The sequence below is a fragment of the Bidens hawaiensis genome, unplaced genomic scaffold (assembly GCF_021521415.1).
Source record: "Bidens hawaiensis isolate Kalapana, Puna unplaced genomic scaffold, B.hawaiensis_p1.1 tig00008375_1, whole genome shotgun sequence".
In the NCBI taxonomy this organism is placed as follows: domain Eukaryota; kingdom Viridiplantae; phylum Streptophyta; class Magnoliopsida; order Asterales; family Asteraceae; genus Bidens; species Bidens hawaiensis.
Window position 1 is genome coordinate 115,691 of NW_027491593.1, and position 20,849 is coordinate 136,539.

Here is a 20,849-nt window from a genome sequence, read left to right on the forward strand (position 1 = left end):
AAACATTAACCAAAGAGACCGTATACAATTTAATATTACATTCCATATAAAACATTAAAACAAGAGACCGTATCCAATTTAATATTACATAGTGACTGTAGCAGCAAACCTCTAAATCCTAACGGTATTGTACTCGGAAGTCACCAAATGCTATAAATATTAATATTATATAGTGACTTTTAGCACTATCCTTCTTCTTCTTCTTCTTCTAATACTATTGTACCTCATATATTTCTACCGAGTACATATATAGCGTCATATGTGCAAATGTCCTTGGGTATCTTATGTAAAAAAAAAAAAAAACTGTTAATTACAGATTTGACAAAAGTAGTTAATTACTTAAAGTTGATATAAATATCTTCTTCATCTATAAAACCACCTTGTCTTCATAGTCCTATCATCACAATCACAATATATATAAAACTTCTTATCATCATCTTTAATGGCGTTTCATCCTAACCATAACCATCTCTCACATGATATGGGCCTACACCAATTCTCCGATCCCGACAACAATTCCGACCACCGTCCCGCCGTGAAAGATCACTGGCTCAACAGCGTCACTCTTCGGCAACAAGGTCCGTAATAATAATAATAGTTTCCTCAACTTGTAAGTAAACCAACCAACTTAATAATAATACTGATTGTGCAGTGACGACACCGTATTCTCACCGTCATCAACAGGCCGGAAATAATAACCGGTGGCTGTCGAGATCGATGCACGATGTTAGAGGAGACGACGTCGTTTCACAAGTCACCAACGGTTCACCGGATTTCAGCAATCAGTCCAGAAACATCATCGCCGGCGGCCAGGTTACTTAGTTACACACCTAGCTACAATATTTCAATTTCAGTTTAATCAGTTATTCATCATCATCATCGTACTCAGTATATCCCACCAATAGCAAAGCTATGGTAGGGTCTGAGGAGGGTAAGATGTAGGCAGCCTTACCTCTACCCCATAGGGATAGAGAGGCTGCTTCCGGTAAGACCCCCGGCTCGATAGTAGTTTTGCATCAAGCCTTGGACATAAGACACATAGCACTCAATCATCGGGACATCGGCTGATCGGTGCATGTACCCTTATCTTTCAGCTATCAACGCCACTACATGATGCCTGATTAACCGTCCGTCACTTTTAACGTTATTTTCACAAGATTAGTAAAATAACGTCAAAATTAGTGCAATTTCACTTTTGCCTACCCGAGGGTTCACACATATATACATTATATGTGCGCACCGCAAGCAGGGCTAGTTTAATCAGTTATTGATGTACCCAATTTTCAAACTGCTTTGGATCATATTCATATTTACAAATGTTCTGTTTGTGTTGCTGATATTTTGTCTACTATCAAATCTTTTATATTGTTAAAATCTGGTCAATTTAAGTAGTCTCATAAATATTAAGCATTAATATAGTTTCTTGCTAATATAATAATTTAAAACTTTATTTACACTATTAAAAGTCTCCTTCTAAAATGGAAGTCAAATTGGTTTCATGTACAACTTTTATTAACTTTGTCTTAGCGCTTATGTTTAATTGTGGTTAATGTAAGTGGTAACTACGTCATTTATGTTCTATGTTGTGAGAACTGAGAACTAATTTGTTATGAACCAAGCCACATCCAATAATTGACTTTAGATGAATGAGCTATAGATGCTTAAAGTTGGGTGTTTGAACTTATTAAAGCTGTCAAAACTTTAACAAAACAAGTGTAATATGTGGTGACTTGTCCAACACTGGAGGATGTACAATTACAAAACCCTGAGGGATTTATATGGAGGAGCACTCTATATTAACTACTATTAACTGATTCTCTTAGAAGGAGACACACACAAGCTTAAACATAAGCGCTAAGACAGACCAGTAGCACACACTCTTACTAATTGCTTTCTTTAGAAGGAGACACACACAAACTCACTCTTCAACGCGGTGAGGTTGATGAACGCAATGTGATGATTTGAAGACGCAATTTTTACTTATAGCGGACGTTGTGTGAAATGTCGTGTGGACTGGCGCACCACCCGTGCCTGATCCGCAAGACTGTCTAGCAGTGTCTTAGAGCATGTGTAGTTAAAACTCTACACCCCCGGCGTTTTACGACATGCGGCACTCAACCGGCATTTCAAAGTTTTGCAAAAAAATTGTGTAGTGGTTAAATGTCCACAACTCTTCTACAATCATTATAATTCTCCCCCTTCCCCCTATATCTCTCTCTCTCACACACACACAATGGCGACCCCTCAAAGTTGTGTAGACTCAAAATGCCTGCCAAAACTAGGGGTTGAATTGGGGGGGGGGGGGGGTGTGTACATGGTTTTTTTGGAGAATTTTAGCCCCAAAATGCCTCCCAAAATGTTCACTTTACATGGTGTTATCAGTGATGGCGCAAGTGCGGATCACTTTCCACTTATGCTACAAATGAAACAACTAAATTAAGCAGTTTTAGTCAATTATTGAACCAAATAAATTGTAATTCATATTTATTATTTATTTTTGTCTTTTAGTTTCATTGACCAACTTGAACATCTCTTTCGCTTCAAATTAACACACGACTCGTACATAACACACTTGAAATAATCTCTCCGAGGCTCCGAACAATCTTCGTTTTTTCTACTTCATCTTCTAGGCACACCTTCTGGGTACGAGTCTTCCCCGGCAATTCACACCACTTATCTGGCTGTTGTACCCTGGAAAATAAACAAGTCTTATTGGAATACTCGAAATTTAATTTAAGAAACCGGTGTTTGCCACGAATCATTAGCTAGAAAATGTAATATGCTTCATTTCCTTTCTTGTATTTTACTTCATTTCAATTGTAAAACTACTTATAGAGGCAGGGTACCAAAAAGACCCAAATACCCTTAAGTACCACCCGCGGGTCACAGAGGAACCTCTAATAAGCCACCCGCGGGGCATACAGATCACCCACATATCACGATAGAGGAAGAATGGTCCTCATGTCACGCACGGAAGCATCCTTGTACCCTCGAAAGTCGTCCGCAGGATAGGACATCAGTCCGCCCAAACGATCGAGAGGAAGTGCCAGCGGAACAGCTGTCACTAACCAATTACCTTCTAGAAAAATATCCACGATTGTTACGTGAGGAATACATGACCTACCAGCCAATGAACAAAGGACACCTGGCCAGGTTGTTATAACCGTGCACATGGCCAGGGTGCGATCCGTCCTATCATCGGGCAACACGTGTCCGGGTTGTTATACCCATGCACATGGGACGTATAGCTCAACCTATCATAAAATGCCACACGTCCAGGTGGTTATTGAAGATCTTCTAGAAGGAGACAGCTGGCCCAATCACCTTCCTACATCCTTCGGCTATAAATACCTTGTCAAACGGTATGAGGTATTCATTCACTCACTTGCATTCTGACTACACTTAGTTTGTTTACTTCAGTACTTTCTCTATCTACGAACGTTACTGATTCTCACGCCGGAGGGTGGTTATAGGAAGACCCCCCTCTTGTCCTTCCTGTAACGAGACTCACGGTGTCTGTTTTCCAGGTTCTGGTCACTGGACTTTGGGGAGTTATACTCATATCATTGGTCGTAATTATCGTATCTTACCCTGTGGACTCATTGGATCCAGGACCCATACCCGGGGATTGGATCCGTGTTTCTTCATTGGCGCCATCCGTGTTGGTGTTGGAACTGCATAATTTTTTCTCCGTTGGTTTTTTGGTTCGTTTGATATGAGTAAACTTCCTGAAGGGCCGACGGGAACTCCTGCACCCGACTCACGTGTAACTAACACAGAAGCACCTCCGGGTCTTAGTGTTTTTGCACGTATCACGACTCCGGGTGGCCGTGCTCTTGAACGTGTCACTGCTCCGGGGTCACGAATCACTGAGGTAACACCTGGGGGTTTTTCCCTAGAAAATGTTACAGCACCAACCGATCCCACTCCCACAAACATGGGACGTGCCTTGGCACCGGAAGGTTCCAATTTGGGTCAAAAACGAATTACGGAAGAAACTCGCCGAAAACGGCCAGAATTGGATCTGGAAAATGATTCAGGCGATTCTGGCATCGCGAGATCTCATCAACGTAATTCTAGATCCAGAGGAGCATTAACTCCTGAAGCGTGGCTCCACGTGCAACAAAAAAATTTGGTGGCTGAATACGAGCGAAGAAAGTGTAATGAACGACTTCACGCTTGCACTTTGGATTATGAGGAATCTCCTAGGAGATCTCCTTCCCCTCCACCAGTAGTGAGAGGAAGTCAGATTCGTTACAGCCAACAGGCGGAGCCAGAATTTGGCGAATTACCGAGGCTACGCCCTCGTCCTCTCATAGATATGCGGATACCATCATATTTGGACGAGTTTGATAGTTATGATTCATCTTATCACCCGGGAGATTACAGTATGTATACCGGGGATAGTAGGATGATCTCACAGGCGAGAAGCAGTCGTCCGCATGACATAGTCCGCCACACCGAGTACCATAGCAATGCTGATCGAGACTTCACCAAACTATACCGCCCCGCGGCTTTCGCCGAAAAATCAAAGTTCATAGCAAGCATTACCACAACGCCTTTTCCTGTTAATGCTAAGATACCTACATCGGTAGGTAAATACAATGGTATGACTGATCCAAGCGATCATCTCCAGAACTTTGTGGCGGTAGGTGGTGTTAGTGGTTGGACGCTTCCCTATTGGTGTCACATGTTCGCATTGACACTAACAGGGGCAACAAGAGAGTGGTTCGAAAAGTTACCCGATGGTGAAATTTCTAGCTGGGACGATTTGGTGAAGAAATTTCTCAACAGTTCAGTCAACAGAAGAAACATACGCGAGACCAATCAGAAATTTTAGATGTCATTCATCGTGATAACGAGTCTATAGAAGATTTTATCACCAGGTTCAATGACGAGAGCCTGAACATCGGTGGAATTAGCAAAGACATGCTTCGGGGTGCTTTCCGCAAAAACGTCAGATGTGATGATTTAGTCCGCACACTGGCAGAGATGGAATGCCAAAAGAGTGGGACGATCTCATGACTGCAGCAAAGGTATATGCGAACACTGAGAAAACATTGAGAAGTGGTAACTCAAAGCAAAAATTTAAAGTCGAGTTTCAAACTCCGAGACCAAATAGACAGGCGAAAGGCCCTATCTGGTCAAGACTTCAGCCAAGTACGGAAGCACCAAAACCATTTGATGCACGATCTCTTATAGGCAACAAGAACAAAGCGGGACCCTCGAGCCGAGGTCCCAATAATTGGACTCCTCTTTCAAAGACTCCCACCGATATTCTCACTACGGAGAATGTGAATTTTAGAAAACCGCAGCCACTGACGAGAAGGTCATTCCTTGACCCGAAAAAGCGTTGTTCGTATCATGATGACATTGGTGATAATACGAATGAGTGCAGAACATTAAAAAATGAAATTGAAGTGGCTGTAAATTCTGGAAAACTTGGACACCTGGTAAAAGGTGGGAAACCTGACAATGGTATATTTTGTAAAAAATGAAACTCAGGTAAGTGCTTTTTTATAAACATATGTATAAAAAAACATATTTCATTTAGCTCCTTGGTGCCTATAATAACTAGTTATTTTGGTTTTCTACTAACGGATTTAACTATAACCTCAGCTCTATTTATTGGTCTGAGCAAGATACGACTTATTTGAAATGAATTGCACAATTCATAAAAGGAAATCTTTCCGCGAACTTCTGTGTATTTCTAGTTACTTTTCGTGTCAATTAACAACTCTTGGTCATTGAGATTCGTGGTAATTCGGATTAATATTTAGGTATAGATATCACCTCTTTTTTCTCCTTTCAAACAAATTGAAATGATTGAAGTTTTTCTTTTTGGAATCGTGTTAGGTAGATAAAAAACCCACTTTTTTACGATTACGGGGTTTATTGGAATATGAAATTCAACCCTGGAAATACAGGATCCATATTTTTTTTACTACCCGGAGCTTCGATACATTTCGAAATCGAGAGATGTCTACCCGGGGGGGGGGGGGGTTCTATCAGACAACAATTAGCAAATCTAGATTTACGAATGATTATAGATTATTCATTGGTAGAATGGAAAGAATTGGAGGAAGAGGAACCCACAGGGAATGAATGGGAAGATAGAAAAGTTGGAAGAAGAAAAGATTTTTTGCTTAGACGCATGGAATTGGCTAAGCATTTTATTCGAACAAATATAGAACCAAAATGCACGGGATATCCAAGGCCCGAGTAAAAAGCAAGTCAGAGATTTAAACGTCCATATGATACAAGGCGGGTACGATACAAGGAAAAAGAGGAAGAAGTCTGAAGATGAGGACTGGAAGAATGAGCCAGTGATCTTTCCTCGTATCAAGGGGGGCCCGAATAACAAAAACCCCTTGATCATCACTGCCCAATTCGGTCTTCTTCGACACCGGTAGTACTTCTGACATTATGTATGAACAATGTTTTGAATTGCTTGACGAGGAAGATAAGGAAAGATTATAACCCATCCATGCTCCAGTATCGGGGTTCGGAGGGGAAATAATGCATCCGCGAGGTGTAATTTCATTCCCAGTCACCCTAATTAACGGAATTCATTCTAGGACCGAGGAGGTCGAATTTTTGGTTTTGCCAGCAACATCAAAACATGACATTATTCTTGGACGTGAAGCGATTGGTGACTTTAATGCTCATCCATCCACAGCACACGGTGCAGTAGGAGTTCCAACTTGCACTGGTATAGCAATAATTTATGTTAATCGACACTGCTTTGCAACCGAGAGCTCAAAACCAAGCAAGATTCCAAAACAAACTGTGAAGACTGAACCAGAGAAATGGGTTTTGAACAAAAAATTTCCTGATCAAACTGTAACAATAGGACCTGCTATTTCCGAGACAGTACGGACCTTCTTAAAACAGTTATTATCAAAGAATATTGATGTTTTCGCGTGGCAACCCGCGGATATGACTGGTGTCCCGAGGAACATTGCGGAACACAAATTAAGGGTAAACCCGTTGTTTACGCCAATTGTTCAGAAACAACGTAAGATAGGTCCAGAACAAACAAAAGCAATGAATGAGCAAGTCCAGGACCTCTTACAAGCTGGAATCATCCGCCCAATTCGTTATCAGACCTGGGTTGCTTATCCAGTTATTGTTCCCAAAAGCAATGGGTCATGGCGGATGTGCATTGATTTCAAAGATCTAAATAAAGCATGTCCCAAAGATTGTTATCCCTTACTCGAAATAGATCTCAAGGTTGATGCTGTAGCATCATTCAAATTCAAATGCTTCCTGGATGCCTACAAGGCTACCATCAGATCCGCATGGCAGCGGGCGACGAGGACAAACAGCATTTCGCACTGATCAAGGCACCTTTTGTTACAAATTGATGCCTTTTGGACTAAAAAAATGCGGGAGCCACATATATACGATTAATGGACATAGCGTTCAATGATCAAATTGGCCGGAATTTAGAAGTGTATATGGATGATCTCGTAATAAAAAGTGTTGAGGAAGACTAGATGTTGAGAGATATTGAAGAGACATTCGAAACCTTGAAAGGTATTAACATGAAGCTGAATCCGGCCAAGTGCTCATTTGGAATGGAAGAAGGAAGGTTTCTGGGAGTGATTGTCACGGATGCGGGCTTCAAAGCTAACCCAGATAAAGTTCAAGCTATAGCCCGCATGCCTTCTCCATCTTCCCTCAAGGAAGTTCAGACGCTCAATGGCCGACTGGTTGCTTTGAATAGTTTTTTGGCAAATCATGCAGCCAAGTCTCATCCTTTCATCTCAACTCTAAGGAATTGCCTTAAGAAAGCACAATTTAAATGGACCGCAGAAGAAGAACAAGCTTTCTCCCGCGTGAAAGCACGACGCCTCCGCATGTACTTTCAAGGGCACCCCATTAATGTCTTAACTAGATACAAGCTCATAAACGTTCTTAGCAAGCCAGAATTGTCTGGGCGATTGGCCAAATGGGCCATCGAGCTAGGTGAACACGCAATAGAATACAAACCTAGGCCAGCAATCAAAGAGCAAATGTTGGCGGACTTCGTGACAGAGGTCCCGCATCACAAAGAAAAAGAATGTTTGATTGAGCAACGACCCCAAGCACCTCTGGAATCAGGACAGATTTGGTCCTTATTTACGGATGGAGCTTCAATTAGTGAAGGATGTGGCGCAGGCCTCAGGCTAGTCAATCCCGAAGGCCATGAGTTTACATATGCCATAATGTTGGACTTCAAAAGTACCAACAACGAGGCAGAATATGAAGCTTTCTTAGCGGGCTTAAGGATAGCTAAAAATCTTGGGGGTTAAGCATTTGGAAGCCCGAGTGGATTCCATGTTGATTGCGGGGCAGATCAACGGCACATGGCAAAAAATGATATCATGGCTTCATATGTGTTACAGGCGAAAGATCTGATGCTCAAATTCTCTTCTTGCAAAGTTATTCATATAAAGAGAAGCGAGAACAAATCAGCGGATGCTCTCAGTAAATTGGCTTCAACAAACTTTGAACATTTTGCCAAAGACATCCGCATAGAAATATTAGATCGCCCGTATGTTCCGCAGCATCAAGTTTTAGTGATCCAAACGGGAGTAGAATCCTGGATGACACCCATAATAGCATATTGTCATCCGGAGCACTTCCGGAAGAAAAGGCAGTGGCCCGGAAGATAAAGCATAAAGCCTTGAACTATCAGATACTTGACGGTGTTTTATACCGACGTTCCTTCCTCAGACCATTACTACGATGTGTGGATGCCGAGGACGCGAATTACCTAATCAGAGAAGTTCACGAAGGCATTTGTGGTCTTCACGCTGGACCGCGCATGGTCGTGGCGAAATTAATGAATGCCGGATATTATTGGCCGGGGATGCACTTGGATGCGGTGAATGAAATCAGAAAGTGCGATTCTTGCCAAAGGCATGCCCCTAACACGCTACGACCAAAGAATGAGTTAGTTCCAGTCACTTCAGCTTGGCCATTCCAAATTTGGGCTATCGATATCATGGGACTTTTCCCTGAAGCCCCTGGACGGGTCAAATTTTTAATAGTAGCCATCGACTACTTTAAAAAATGGGTGGAGGCCAAACCAGTTGCTTCTATAACAGCAGCGAGTGTTAAAAAATTCTTGTGGGAATTCATCATATTTTGTTTTGGCCTCCCCTTAGAGCTCATTAGTGACAACGGAACACAATTCGCGGACAGTGGGTTACAAGAATGGCTAAAAGAATTACACATTTCTCAAATCTTCACCTCTGTAGCCCACCCGCAAGCAAATGGTCAAGTCAAAAGAACCAATCGGACGATCAAAGAGTGAATCAAAACGATATTAGGGATGAAACGAACGGGATGGGTGGATGAATTGCCCCATGTACTATGGGCCTTCCGCACTCAAAGGAATTCTAGTAATTCCGAAACCCCATTCAGTTTAACATATGGCACAGAAGCCATGATTCCCGCTGAGATTGGTATCCCATCCGCCAGAGTTCTTATGATTGAGGATAATGATCATGAACTCCGGATGAATCTTGACCTCCTCGAGGAAAGGAGAGAACTAGCATCAATCCGCGAGCATAATTACAAACGACAGTTGCAAAAATATTATAACTCGCGGGTTCAAAGATGTGAATTCGATGCGGGAGACTTTGTCTTCCGTAATAATGAAGCTTCCGGGCAAGAGCCTCTGGGAAAGTTGGCCCCAACTTGGGAAGGACCTTATAAAATTCAGAAAGTTTTATCTAAAGGGCCTACAAGTTGGAAAAGTTGGATGGGACTGAGATCCATAGGACTTGGAATGGGGCCCAACTAAAGAAATATTATATATAGTTTGTTCTTCTGGCCTGCGTGCCCAATTGAATGTTTACAATTTATGTACTTTTGCTTCTTGTAATTTGGCTTATGCCTTTCTAATGGAAATTTTATTTTCAGTCACTTATGACTTGTAATCCTTTATTGACACACAACGAAAATCCTATGAACACTTATATTATGACAAATAAACAAAGTGTACCGGATGCAGACTTAAAACTTTCTTTATTTACTCAAAAGGGATTACAACATAGATAAAAAGAGGATCAATTACAAGAACAGAAAAATTTATGTGGCAGCATCATCATGCTCAGCATCCTTGCCTTCCGCATCTTCCGCATCTTCTTCTTCCTCATCAAGTTCAAGAAGAGATTTTAGCTGCTGGATGCTGTCTTCCTTTTCAGCGAGACCGGATATCTGATTCGTCAAAGAAAACTTCAACAAGTCAAAATCCTTCGATTTCTGCTTAAGGATGGCATAAGTGTCTTGCCCAGCCAGGATGTACTCTTCAGGAAGCCTCGAAGTTGAGCCAAATTAGTAACCTTCTTGGAAGCCCAATTGGTGACCAACTTGTTTAGAAGCTTTCAGAAGGATAGCAACACAATTCCCAAGCTCATCGCTAGCCCGAACATCGGCGATGACCTGTTAAAACAACTATGTTTAATTGACCTTCAATACTTAGATTATTTATGGGAACAAACAAAAGACATACCTTGGGAATGGCTTCTGCCAATAACCATTTTTGATCCGCCTTGGCCTGAATAAGCTCCATCTTATGGCCAGCGCACTCTATAGCTTGGTCACGGTTTTTGGCATTAAGATCAGATAGGCGCTTATCCTTGGCCGCCGATTCAGCTTGAAGGGCCTCAATCAACTTGGCCTGTTCAACCATTGCTTTGGCTTGTTCTTCTAGTTGCTTTTGAAGAACGACTTTGGTTTCCTCAGCAGTGGACCGAGCAACCTTCTCCGCCTTAAGAGCCTGACGGACCTCTCGGGATTCGCTCATCACTTTACAAGCTTCCTCTTTGGCATCAGTTGCAGAGGCTGCCAGCTCGTCCCACTGCTCATTCATCGCTAACCAATCTCTAGTTATCTCTTGGCTGGAGGAAATAGCATTCGCCACATAGTAAGAATGGGAGTTCAATAACTCTTGACGAACACTATGGTGACGACGCTCACTCTCAGCAGGAGGAAGACACTCCCGCAAAAATTCGAAACATACATCTACGTCTCGGAATGTAGAATCCCGACGTAATGTCCAGCGTGGTTGATAGGGGGTGGGATCTTCCTCCTGAGGAGATGGAGAGGTTTGAGGAGCGTGTGGGAACATGCTCACGCCTCCTTGATCTCTAAAAGAATGAACATAATAAGAAAGCGATCTTCGGGCATGCTCAGAAGTGTCAGCCTCCTTGTTCTTCAAAGGAGAGTCGTCCGCCACCTCAATGGGCTCCTTGGCAGTATTAGGAGGCGGTGGTGGCGGACGAAGCGGTGAGTCTTTTAAACCAGAAACACTTTCGGAAAGATTATCCAGGTACACTGAAAACCATTAATGAAGGGTTAGGAGTACTCCAATCCAAATAAGATAACATAATAAAGAAAAGTTTTGCATACCTAACGAAGGATCCTCCACGTCAAGTTGTTCCAGACGCGCTTCCAAGGAAGAAAGATTTGTCTTTTTAGATTTTTTCTTCTTCAAGACAATCCTCACCGGATTAACCCTACGTTTGCCCACCACCTTGAAAACGTCCGCATCAACGACTGGATGTTTACCCTCAGTGGTGGTATCATCAGCTTCCGGACCCTTGACGTCCGCAGAAGTACCAGCGTCATCTTGACCCGCCGACTGACTAGCAGTGGCTCGTTGACGGGTAAGACCTGCAGTTGAACCCACAGCTCTATTAACATCAGTTGAACAATTTTCTTCGCAAAGTGATGACTCCTCGCTAGACGAAAAGAGTATAATCACTCCGCTAGAAGTAATAGCAGTCACAGGTCGAGGTTTCAAAATGCCCTCACCTTTTTGGATGCAATCTTTAACATATGCCTCACCTTTGGCATACATCGCCTTGGAAACTTTGGGTTCCGGGCGGAAAGCTGTGGGAAACACGAAATTAGAAAGAGTGCGCTAAAGAAAGGATGCATCCCTCTTGTCGATGGTGCGGCGCACCATCATTCCCCCTCATGATCCAACAAAGTGCTGAAGGCGGAACCTTCACCTGTACAAACAATAAAACAAGTAAGAAATTGGGCGTTCATAAAGAGAAGACAAATATAACACGAAGCATACTCTTGTTGGTCATTTCGTAATATGGTTCTAACTTGGGGAATTGCCACAAATGACTCATCTTGGCGCTCACCATTGCTCTTTCATGAATTGGGCGCAGGGGAGTTGGCGTGGATATTAGCGTTTTATACCATGCCTGATCCTCATGAGCACTGGCGGGAACCACAGGCATAGGAGCGTCCGCCTTGCATTTTGTCATTTTGAAGGGAATGACGTCTTCTCGGATCCAGAAAAATTTTGGCTTCCAGCCATGAAGATTACGGAGCCACTCCGTACCTATGGTCCTCTTCTCGATGGATGCAAAACTGTACCATCTATCGCGAAAAGTCATTTTATAGAACACGGCAAACATGCCGACAGTCAGTTCAAGGTTGCGAGATTGGCAACAGAATTCAAAATGTCTAATCGTCAACATCTCAAACGGATGGATCTGGGAAAGATGAATCCCATAAGTTGTCAAAATCGATTCGACAAACTTGGTAATTGGAATCCGGAAGTTCCCCGTTGTAAAATGGTCCACATAGACAGTCATTTTCTTTGGGGGAGGACTAGTGGCAATAGAGCCACTAGCAGGACGCTCCGGTTCCCATTCCGTCGTCAATCCGTATACGTTTACAACGTCATTATAATCCTCTTCTTTATGGCAGACTTCAACCTCGTTGATAGTAGGGGTATTTTTCTTTTCTTTCACCATTTTAACAATAGAGAGATGAATGAATCTCAGAAAGAGGAAAAAATCTCAGAGAAGGTTGAAAAGTCTAGAGTGTTTGGGAGAAATCTGAAAACGATAAAGATTAAATGGAAATCGCAAGGGTTATATTTATACCCATCGCAATTAATGCGATCCATAAAGTGACAGAGGAGAGAGAAACCGCGGACCGCCAGATGGCTGACACGTCAGGAGAGAATTTCAAGATAATATGAACAGGCTGTCACTGGCGTTCTCCACGTCTTGTCAGTTGTTTTTAAAGAGTTTCTCTCTCCGCCACGTCATCATAGTTATCCAAGCGCTTAAACATTTAAAAAAAAGTTATAAATTTCAAAAATATCTTTTAGAGATATTTTCTTCAAACAGTTGAATATTCACAAAAGTTAAGGAGATTTTTCTCATTAATTATTCAAAAAAAAAAAAATAATTACAGAAAGAGAGAAAAAAAAATTACAAGTCACAAAAACCTATGAATATATCTTAAGGGTTTGCAGTCGTTTCGTCTTCCGGAGCCTTTGACGAAGTATCATTCGAAGAATCGTCCTCAGACTCTTCACCAAGATAGAACTTCAAAGGACGTAAACCATCATCTGCGGACGCAAACTCCGGAAGCATTTGCTGAAGCGGGAACACTAGGTCATCATGTTCTTTTACCCGCGTAGCTCGGGCTTGCTTGACGTCAACTCCATGAAGCGGATGATCTTTAAATGAGCGATTGCTTTGAGAATACTTAATCCCTTCATGAAGGTCCGCGACACGCCCAAGTGACGAAGAAGCAGCCATCACACTGGTAAAACTGTCAGTCAGCTCTTTACTCCTTTTGATATGGCGGACGACCTGTTAAGATAAAAACACAAGTTCCCAAATATCAAAAGTGAGAACAAAATAACAAGTAATAAAGAATAACTTACAGCATCAACGCCCCGAGTAAGGAACCATTGACGGTCCTGCTCCGCACGTTCCGCCCGCGCCCGAAACTCCTTTGATTCTGCAATAGCTTCCTCATGAGCTTGAAGGAGAGAGTTATAGGCAGTTTGAATTTTAGCAGCACTCTGATCTTTGAGTTCGACTCGCTCCTCCTGCAACTTCATCTCCGCCTCGAGATCATGAATTCGTACACCTTGAAGGGCCACTTGATCTTCCAATGTAGAATTGGCTTCTTGAGCGCGGGCTAAGTCATTTTTTTTCCTTTTGGGCCTTCGCCCGAGCAGCTTCAAGAAGGGAATTTTGCTTCTCACAAGCTTCCTTCCATCGGCGAGCAGCAGCAGCATTACGATCTTGTTCACTTTTGAGGGCATTCTCCGCATCGATCTGCTTCCACTTAACAGTTTGAGCAGCAATACGATATTCCTCAGCCTCTTTCTTGGCATCTTCAGTGGCCCGCCGGGCCTCTCCCACTTTCCCACCTAAGGTACGCCACTCACTTAGGACTTCTTGGCTACCGGCTAAAGCATTAGCCAGGTGGTAGGTCACGTTGAACTGCCATTTCAGCGGGTGGCGTACAGTGTTCAACAAAATCCATACAAGTTTTAAGATGGGAAAACCGTGACCTGTTAGTAATGCCCCATGGAGGGACAAACAACTCATGTTTGTCACCCAGGCCCGTGTCCCCGTAATAACGGGAACCCGAAGGTTTAAGGCGAGCTGGGGTTGAAAAAGGTTGTTGGGAAGGATGCTGAGGAGAAGACTCCTCAGTCCTGTAATCCTCCTCATTAACAACATGATTGTCCTGCTGACCACTTGTACCACCCCCAGCCTGAAAAAGATAGTCAAAACGAGTATCAGTTTTAGACTGGACGTTAGATCCTTCCGTAGTGGTAGTATCAATTGGAGGGGTTGGCACCCTTTCCTCTACTAAATGTGAGGATGGTTGATCCTCCGTGTTAATATTGCTAGGAGGAGTCGGAGGCTTATCCTCCACATTCTTCTATGGAGAAGGAGATAGTTGCTATTCAGTTTGAGGAGTTGGTGTAGGCAACTTCTCAGAGACACCTTCACTAAAGATCAGTGGGTCTACAAAAACAAAAGCTATTTTTAGCTACATATTTTATGAAAGTATAGTACTTAAAAAGATTAATATGTACCTTCAACAGTGTTCATACGGTCAGCAAGGCTATATTGTGGCTTCTTAGGAAGGCGAATTTTTCGTTTCTTCTTCGAAGGACCCGCCTCTGCACCCGTAGACTTGACGCCCGTTTGTCCTGCTTGAAAAGCCATAAAAGCCCTCTTTTTCTCTAATTCTGCCAACAAATGGGAGACAGAAGAAGGTTCAGGTGTATCATCATCATATTCCCTCTCTCCTTGGGAGATCGAGAAGTCAGAATTATCGTCGTCATCATCACTCGACAATAAAGTGGCGATCGTCCCGTCAGAAGTAATAGTAAAAAGCGGATGAGGGTTTAGAACATACGCACCTGTCTCAAAGGTGGCGTTCGAGACAATAGGCTCAGCCCGCACCTTTTTTGGGAAAAGGAAGCGGGACTTAGTCTTCTCAAGAATAGGCATGTCACCGGCATCCCGGATGCCATGTCGGACACAACCCCTATCTTCAAAAAGGGCATTGAACATTGAACTTCGACTTGAGGAGATAAAAAATTTAATAATAGAATACATCGCAAAAGAAGGAAAAACAGTAAGGATAACTTACGTTCATATAAGTCAACAAAAATGGGCTCCATAAATTCTGTTGGCCACAAACGGCTCATGCCTGCCCACACTAGAGCTTCTTCTGGCAAGGCCCGCATAGGTGTTGGTTCCATCGTGAGTATACGATACCATTCTTGACCCTCATGAGCAGCGGAAACAACGTCAGGAAGGGCAGAATTCACCGGACAGCGAACCATGTCTAGCGGCACCACGTCCTCAGAAATCCAAAAGAACTTATTTCGCCAATACGTGGATGCCTTTTCGACTTCATATCCGATACTTCGATCAGAAAACCCTTGACACGTATACCAACCATTACGGATAACAAGACGGTAAAAAACTGGAAATCGATCAATATGTGGCACCATGTCACGTGCTATGCATACAAATTCATAATGACGAATCCGCATCATAGCACAGGGATGCAATTGGGATAAGTGAATCCCATAGGCAGTTAACACCTTCTGAAGAAACCTCGTTATGGGCAACCGGAAATTCCCATGAACAAAATAATCGGCATACAAAGCCATTTTCCCAGGCGGTGGGAAACTGGCTATTGAACCGATAGAAGGAAACTCTGGCTCCCACTCGGGTGGAATACCATACGTCTCCAGTAGCTTCTCATATTCTGAATGGTCCCAGGCGATCTCTATCTCATCAACTTCAGTCTGAACATTCGACATTATAGACGAATTTAGTAAAAGGATTATAAGAAACTTCAGTACTTTATCAGAGAAAAAGCAAAAGGATGTTCAGAAAAATCAAAGGCGATAAAGCTTCAATAGGAAGTTTTCTCTTCCTTTTATACCCATCACAATTAATGCGATGAGATATGAACAGTAGAGAGAGAAGATCATCGCCCAATTAGTGATTGCCACGTCACGCGGGAAATTGGAAAAAGAGAAAAAGCTGCACAGTCGGGTACAGTGACAGCCGTCAAAAACTTCCCATCATCTATTCACGCGCATGCGAGTGGTCAACTTGTCCTTTTTTCTTGATTATCCATACCAACAGAAGATATTTTCACTTAAACTTCGAAATTCAAAAATCCCCAAAATTCATTAGAGTCCAAAATTTCACCCGCATAAAGACCTCACGCGGAAGAAACACTGGACATGGGGGACTTATAGAGGTAGGTACCAAAAAGACCAAAATACCCTTAAGTACCACCCACGGGTCACAGAGGAACCTCTAATAAGCCACCCGCGGGGCATACAGATCACCTGCATATCACGATAGAGGAAGAATGTCCTCATGTCACGCGCGGAAGCATCCTTGTACCCTCGAAAGTCGTCCGCAGGATAGGACATCAGTCCGCCCAAACGATCAAGAGGAAGTGCCAGCGGAACAGCTGTCACCAACCAATTACCTTCTAGAAGAATATCCACGATTGTTACGTGAGGAATACGTGACCTACCAGCCAATGAACAAAGGACACCTGGCCAGGTTGTTATAACCGTGCACATGGCCAGGGTACGATCCATCCAATCATCGGGCAACACGTGTCCGGGTTGTTATACCCATGCACATGGGACGTATAGCTCAACCTATCATAAAATGCCACGCGTCCATGCGGTTATTGAAGATCTTCTAGAAGGAGACAGCTGGCCCAATCACCTTCCTACATCATTCGGCTATAAATACCTTATCAAACGGTATGAGGTATTCATTCACTCACTTGCATTCTGACTACACTTAGTCTGTTTACTTTAGTACTTTCTCTATCTACGAACGTTACTGATTCTCACGCCCGAGGGTGGTTACAGGAAGACCCCCCCTCTTGTCCTTCCTGCAACGAGACTCACGGTGTCTGTTTTGCAGGTTCTGGTCACTGGACTTTGGGGAGTTATACTCATATCATTGGTCGTAATTATCGTATGTTACCCTGTGAATTCATTGGATCCAGGACCCATACCCAGGGATTGGATCCGTGTTTCTTCACTACTGTAATTTAGTGCTTTATTTGATTTGGTATTGTAGTTTAATTTTAAAGCGTTTTTATTTAATTTATATACGAACGGTTTCCAACAAAAGCTACATGAATTAATTGTTTTTAGGGGTTGTGTTAATTGATGAATAGGTGGATAATAATGGAGGGGGCGGAGATGGTGGTGGTGATTCGGCAACCATACAATGGCAAAACGCACGGTGCAAAGCAGAGGTACTATCGCACCCGCTATATGAGCAGTTACTATCGGCTCATGTGTCTTGTTTGAGAATTGCAACACCGGTGGATCAGTTGCCGAGGATTGATGCACAGTTGGCACAATCACCGAATGTTGTGTCAAAGTATTCTGGTCTTGGAGGTCATGGTAATCTTGGTGATGACAAGGAGCTTGATCAGTTTATGGTATGGTTCTTATATCTTAACTATAATCTTGTTGACTAAATTCTCAAAAGTATGAGAGTTTTGAATATCTTGGTTTTACAATTTGCACATTAAAACTTTAAAAGTGTATAATGCGAGTTTCACATGGTGCGGTGATGAGATCGCATCCGAGTTTTCAGTTATATTGAACAAATTTGTCCATTGATTGAGCAATGAGTTCGAGTATTTGAATAAATTAGACAATCGACTGAAACAAAGATTATGAGAATATCTTGCACTTTAAATATATTTTAGTAACTTAAAGTTAAAATATTATCTATATACAATTTTTGAATGGATGAGGCTAAAATGTGCCCTGAGTAGAGAGATGATGTAAATGATTTAGCAAGGGAGGAGGTGAGGGGATATGTTTAACATAACAACTTTATGATAGAGAATGTGTCACATACATGATACACACGCTTCGTGCATTGGCTTTTGGGATAAAAACACATTAAGTACTTCTTAAAACCAAGGTTTTGATTAATTATGTCATATTTAACTTCCAAAATGATAAATATATATCCATATGTTGCAATGCAGACTCATTATGTTTTGTTGCTTTGTTCTTTTAAAGAACAACTACAACAACACGTTCGGGTTCACGCAATGGAAGCTGTGATGGCGTGTTGGGAGATCGAGCAGTCGTTACAGAGCTTAACCGGTTTGAACTTATGAACTCCAAGTTTAAGTTTTATTTAAGATATGGATGAAAGTTAAGGTTTGTTGGTTGTTGGCTAACAAAACAGGAATGTCACCTGGAGAAGGCACTGGGACGACAATGTCGGATGATGATGAAGATCATGTAGACAGTGATGCCAATTTGTTTGATGGGAGTCTTGATGGACATGATAGCATGGGATTCGGGCCTCTTGTCCCGACAGAGAGCGAGAGGTCTTTGATGGAGCACGTAAGGCAAGAACTAAAGCACGAGTTGAAACAAGTAAGAAACTATATATTGGAGCACATTTCTAATCCTCTTTGGTAATGTATAATAGAGATTGAATGATAAAGAAGCTAGAACCCTAGGAAACCATAATTCCATAAACCGGAAACTAGTAACCCTAGATAAACCTAAACTGGGTCACGGGCTATAAACAGCTAAACAGTAACAATAATTAGCAATTAGTTTTATTTTTCAGAGTTGAAATCTATCAATGAATTAATTAAAACCTGATTATACTTAAAATAGTAACCAAAACACAACTTGTTATAACGTGTCAATGAGTCATAAATGGGTTGATGGAATGGGTTAAATGTGTTGGTTGGTTGTAACTTGTAATAAATGTGTTAAATGGGTTGGCAACTTGACCTTACCAACCCTATTTTCTTTTTGATTAAATATGGTCTTATGGTATCAGTAAGCTTAACTAAACAAGTTACAAGATTAACCCGAACATGACTAGTTTAACTAAAAGGGTTAATAAGGTCAACTTAAACACGCCACATTTATCAAACAGGTCACATGTGTCACCCTAAACTTGGGATGGAAATAGGATGGGTTTGGTCTAAGTGTTGGTAATCCTAGTCAAATAAATGGTTGTAAAACTGCGTATCATACTTAATTGGATCAATACCTTTGAGATTTTGAAACCCTTTTTTTACCATTCTATTTTTCTGTAATTTATGTTTTTAACAACTACAACTTAAATTGGTTCGATAAATTTAATACATATCATTATTATTATTACAATTTGAAATTATAAAATATGTACAATTCATGATGATATAAATCCAAAAAAAAATAAGCTAATAATTAATACTTCATCTAATATGATCAAATACATTCTCTAAGAAAAATCATCTTTAAATCATCTTTCACGTAATAAAAAAATTAAAAAGAAATATTGCTAGAGAAGGGTTGATAGAAAATTAAAATAAAAATTAAAAACTATTCTAAGTATATGATATGGGACTGGGTAAATGAATATATGTTTTCGGGTTTACCCTTCGGGTTCCGGTTTGTTTACCATCCCTACAAACCTAACTATTTTCATGTCGTGTTTCATATATGTCAGAAATTGCCGCCCTACACATATTAACTGTTGTGTCAAGTTTGCATGATCATTACAACATAATGAATTGTGAATTTGTGATCATAGTTTTGAGCTTTTATTGTGGTGTTATTAGGGTTACAAGGAGAAGATTGTGGACATTAGGGAGGAAATATTACGCAAAAGACGGGCAGGTAAACTGCCCGGTGACACCACTTCTGTCTTGAAATCATGGTGGCAATCCCATGCCAAATGGCCATACCCTACGGTCAGTTAATTGCTTAAATCTTTCAAACAACAATATAATTATATAACTTATAGCATTAAGAATAACAACAGGAAGAGGATAAGGCAAGACTGGTACAAGAAACTGGGCTGCAGTTAAAGCAGATAAACAACTGGTTTATTAATCAAAGAAAACGAAACTGGCACAGTAATCCTTCTTCTTCAACCGTTTCGAAGAGCAAGCGCAAAAAGTATTACATTTTAGACGATAAAATCTTCATTTCGAATATGAAAGCATGCATGTTTTAAAGTTACAAAATGTTTTTTTTTTAAGTAATGCAGGTGACAGAAGCAGTGATTAAGAAATTTTAGAACTCGAGAAATTGAGATGATTGTGCATACATGCAATTGCAAGAAAACTGGAATGCATGGGCTGCTGTTTGATCTAGCAGGAAAAGATGATGAATGTTAATTAGGTGTATGTATCAGTTCTGTGATACATGTGTAGAGTTTTAGCCAGAATAACTAAAAAAATGTAATCGGGTTTTCTTAATTTCTTATATTATTATTGTTTGAAACTTTTTATATAAAAAAAATATAAACTAATTGTTTTTAAGCACAACTATTTTTGGCACTTTTAAAAATAGCATTGGATTATAGGATAATTATTTCATAACATTTTTTTTTATCAAAAGCGTAGTTATTGTAAAAATTAAACCTAATATGAGATCTTTGAATCGTATTTGTTAATATGCGAATTATATTTATGAAAAACAATCAAATAAAAAAACAAAAAAGACATATAGTTATTGTTTTTAATTGATCAGA

At 41.3% G+C, this 20,849-nt stretch overlaps 1 protein-coding gene across 3 annotated transcripts; it reads left to right on the forward strand.

The window, feature by feature from the left end:
* The first annotated feature begins 412 nt into the window (after positions 1-412).
* On the forward strand, positions 413-20,487 carry LOC143637675 (homeobox protein knotted-1-like 3). 3 transcript variants are annotated; one of them, XM_077105006.1, is made up of 8 exons: positions 413-585; positions 642-813; positions 17,515-17,784; positions 18,346-18,466; positions 18,552-18,745; positions 19,933-20,064; positions 20,136-20,272; positions 20,356-20,487. In XM_077105006.1, the coding sequence occupies exons 1-8, from the start codon at positions 443-445 to the stop codon at positions 20,381-20,383; spliced, it is 1,197 nt and encodes a 398-aa protein (XP_076961121.1). In that variant the 5' UTR covers positions 413-442; the 3' UTR covers positions 20,384-20,487. The 3 variants fall into 3 exon arrangements, with proteins under 3 accessions (XP_076961121.1, XP_076961119.1, XP_076961120.1); XM_077105004.1 differs by lacking the exon at positions 413-585 and having other exon boundaries at positions 638-813; XM_077105005.1 differs by lacking the exon at positions 413-585 and having other exon boundaries at positions 638-813; positions 20,364-20,476.
* The last annotated feature ends 362 nt before the right edge of the window (positions 20,488-20,849 follow it).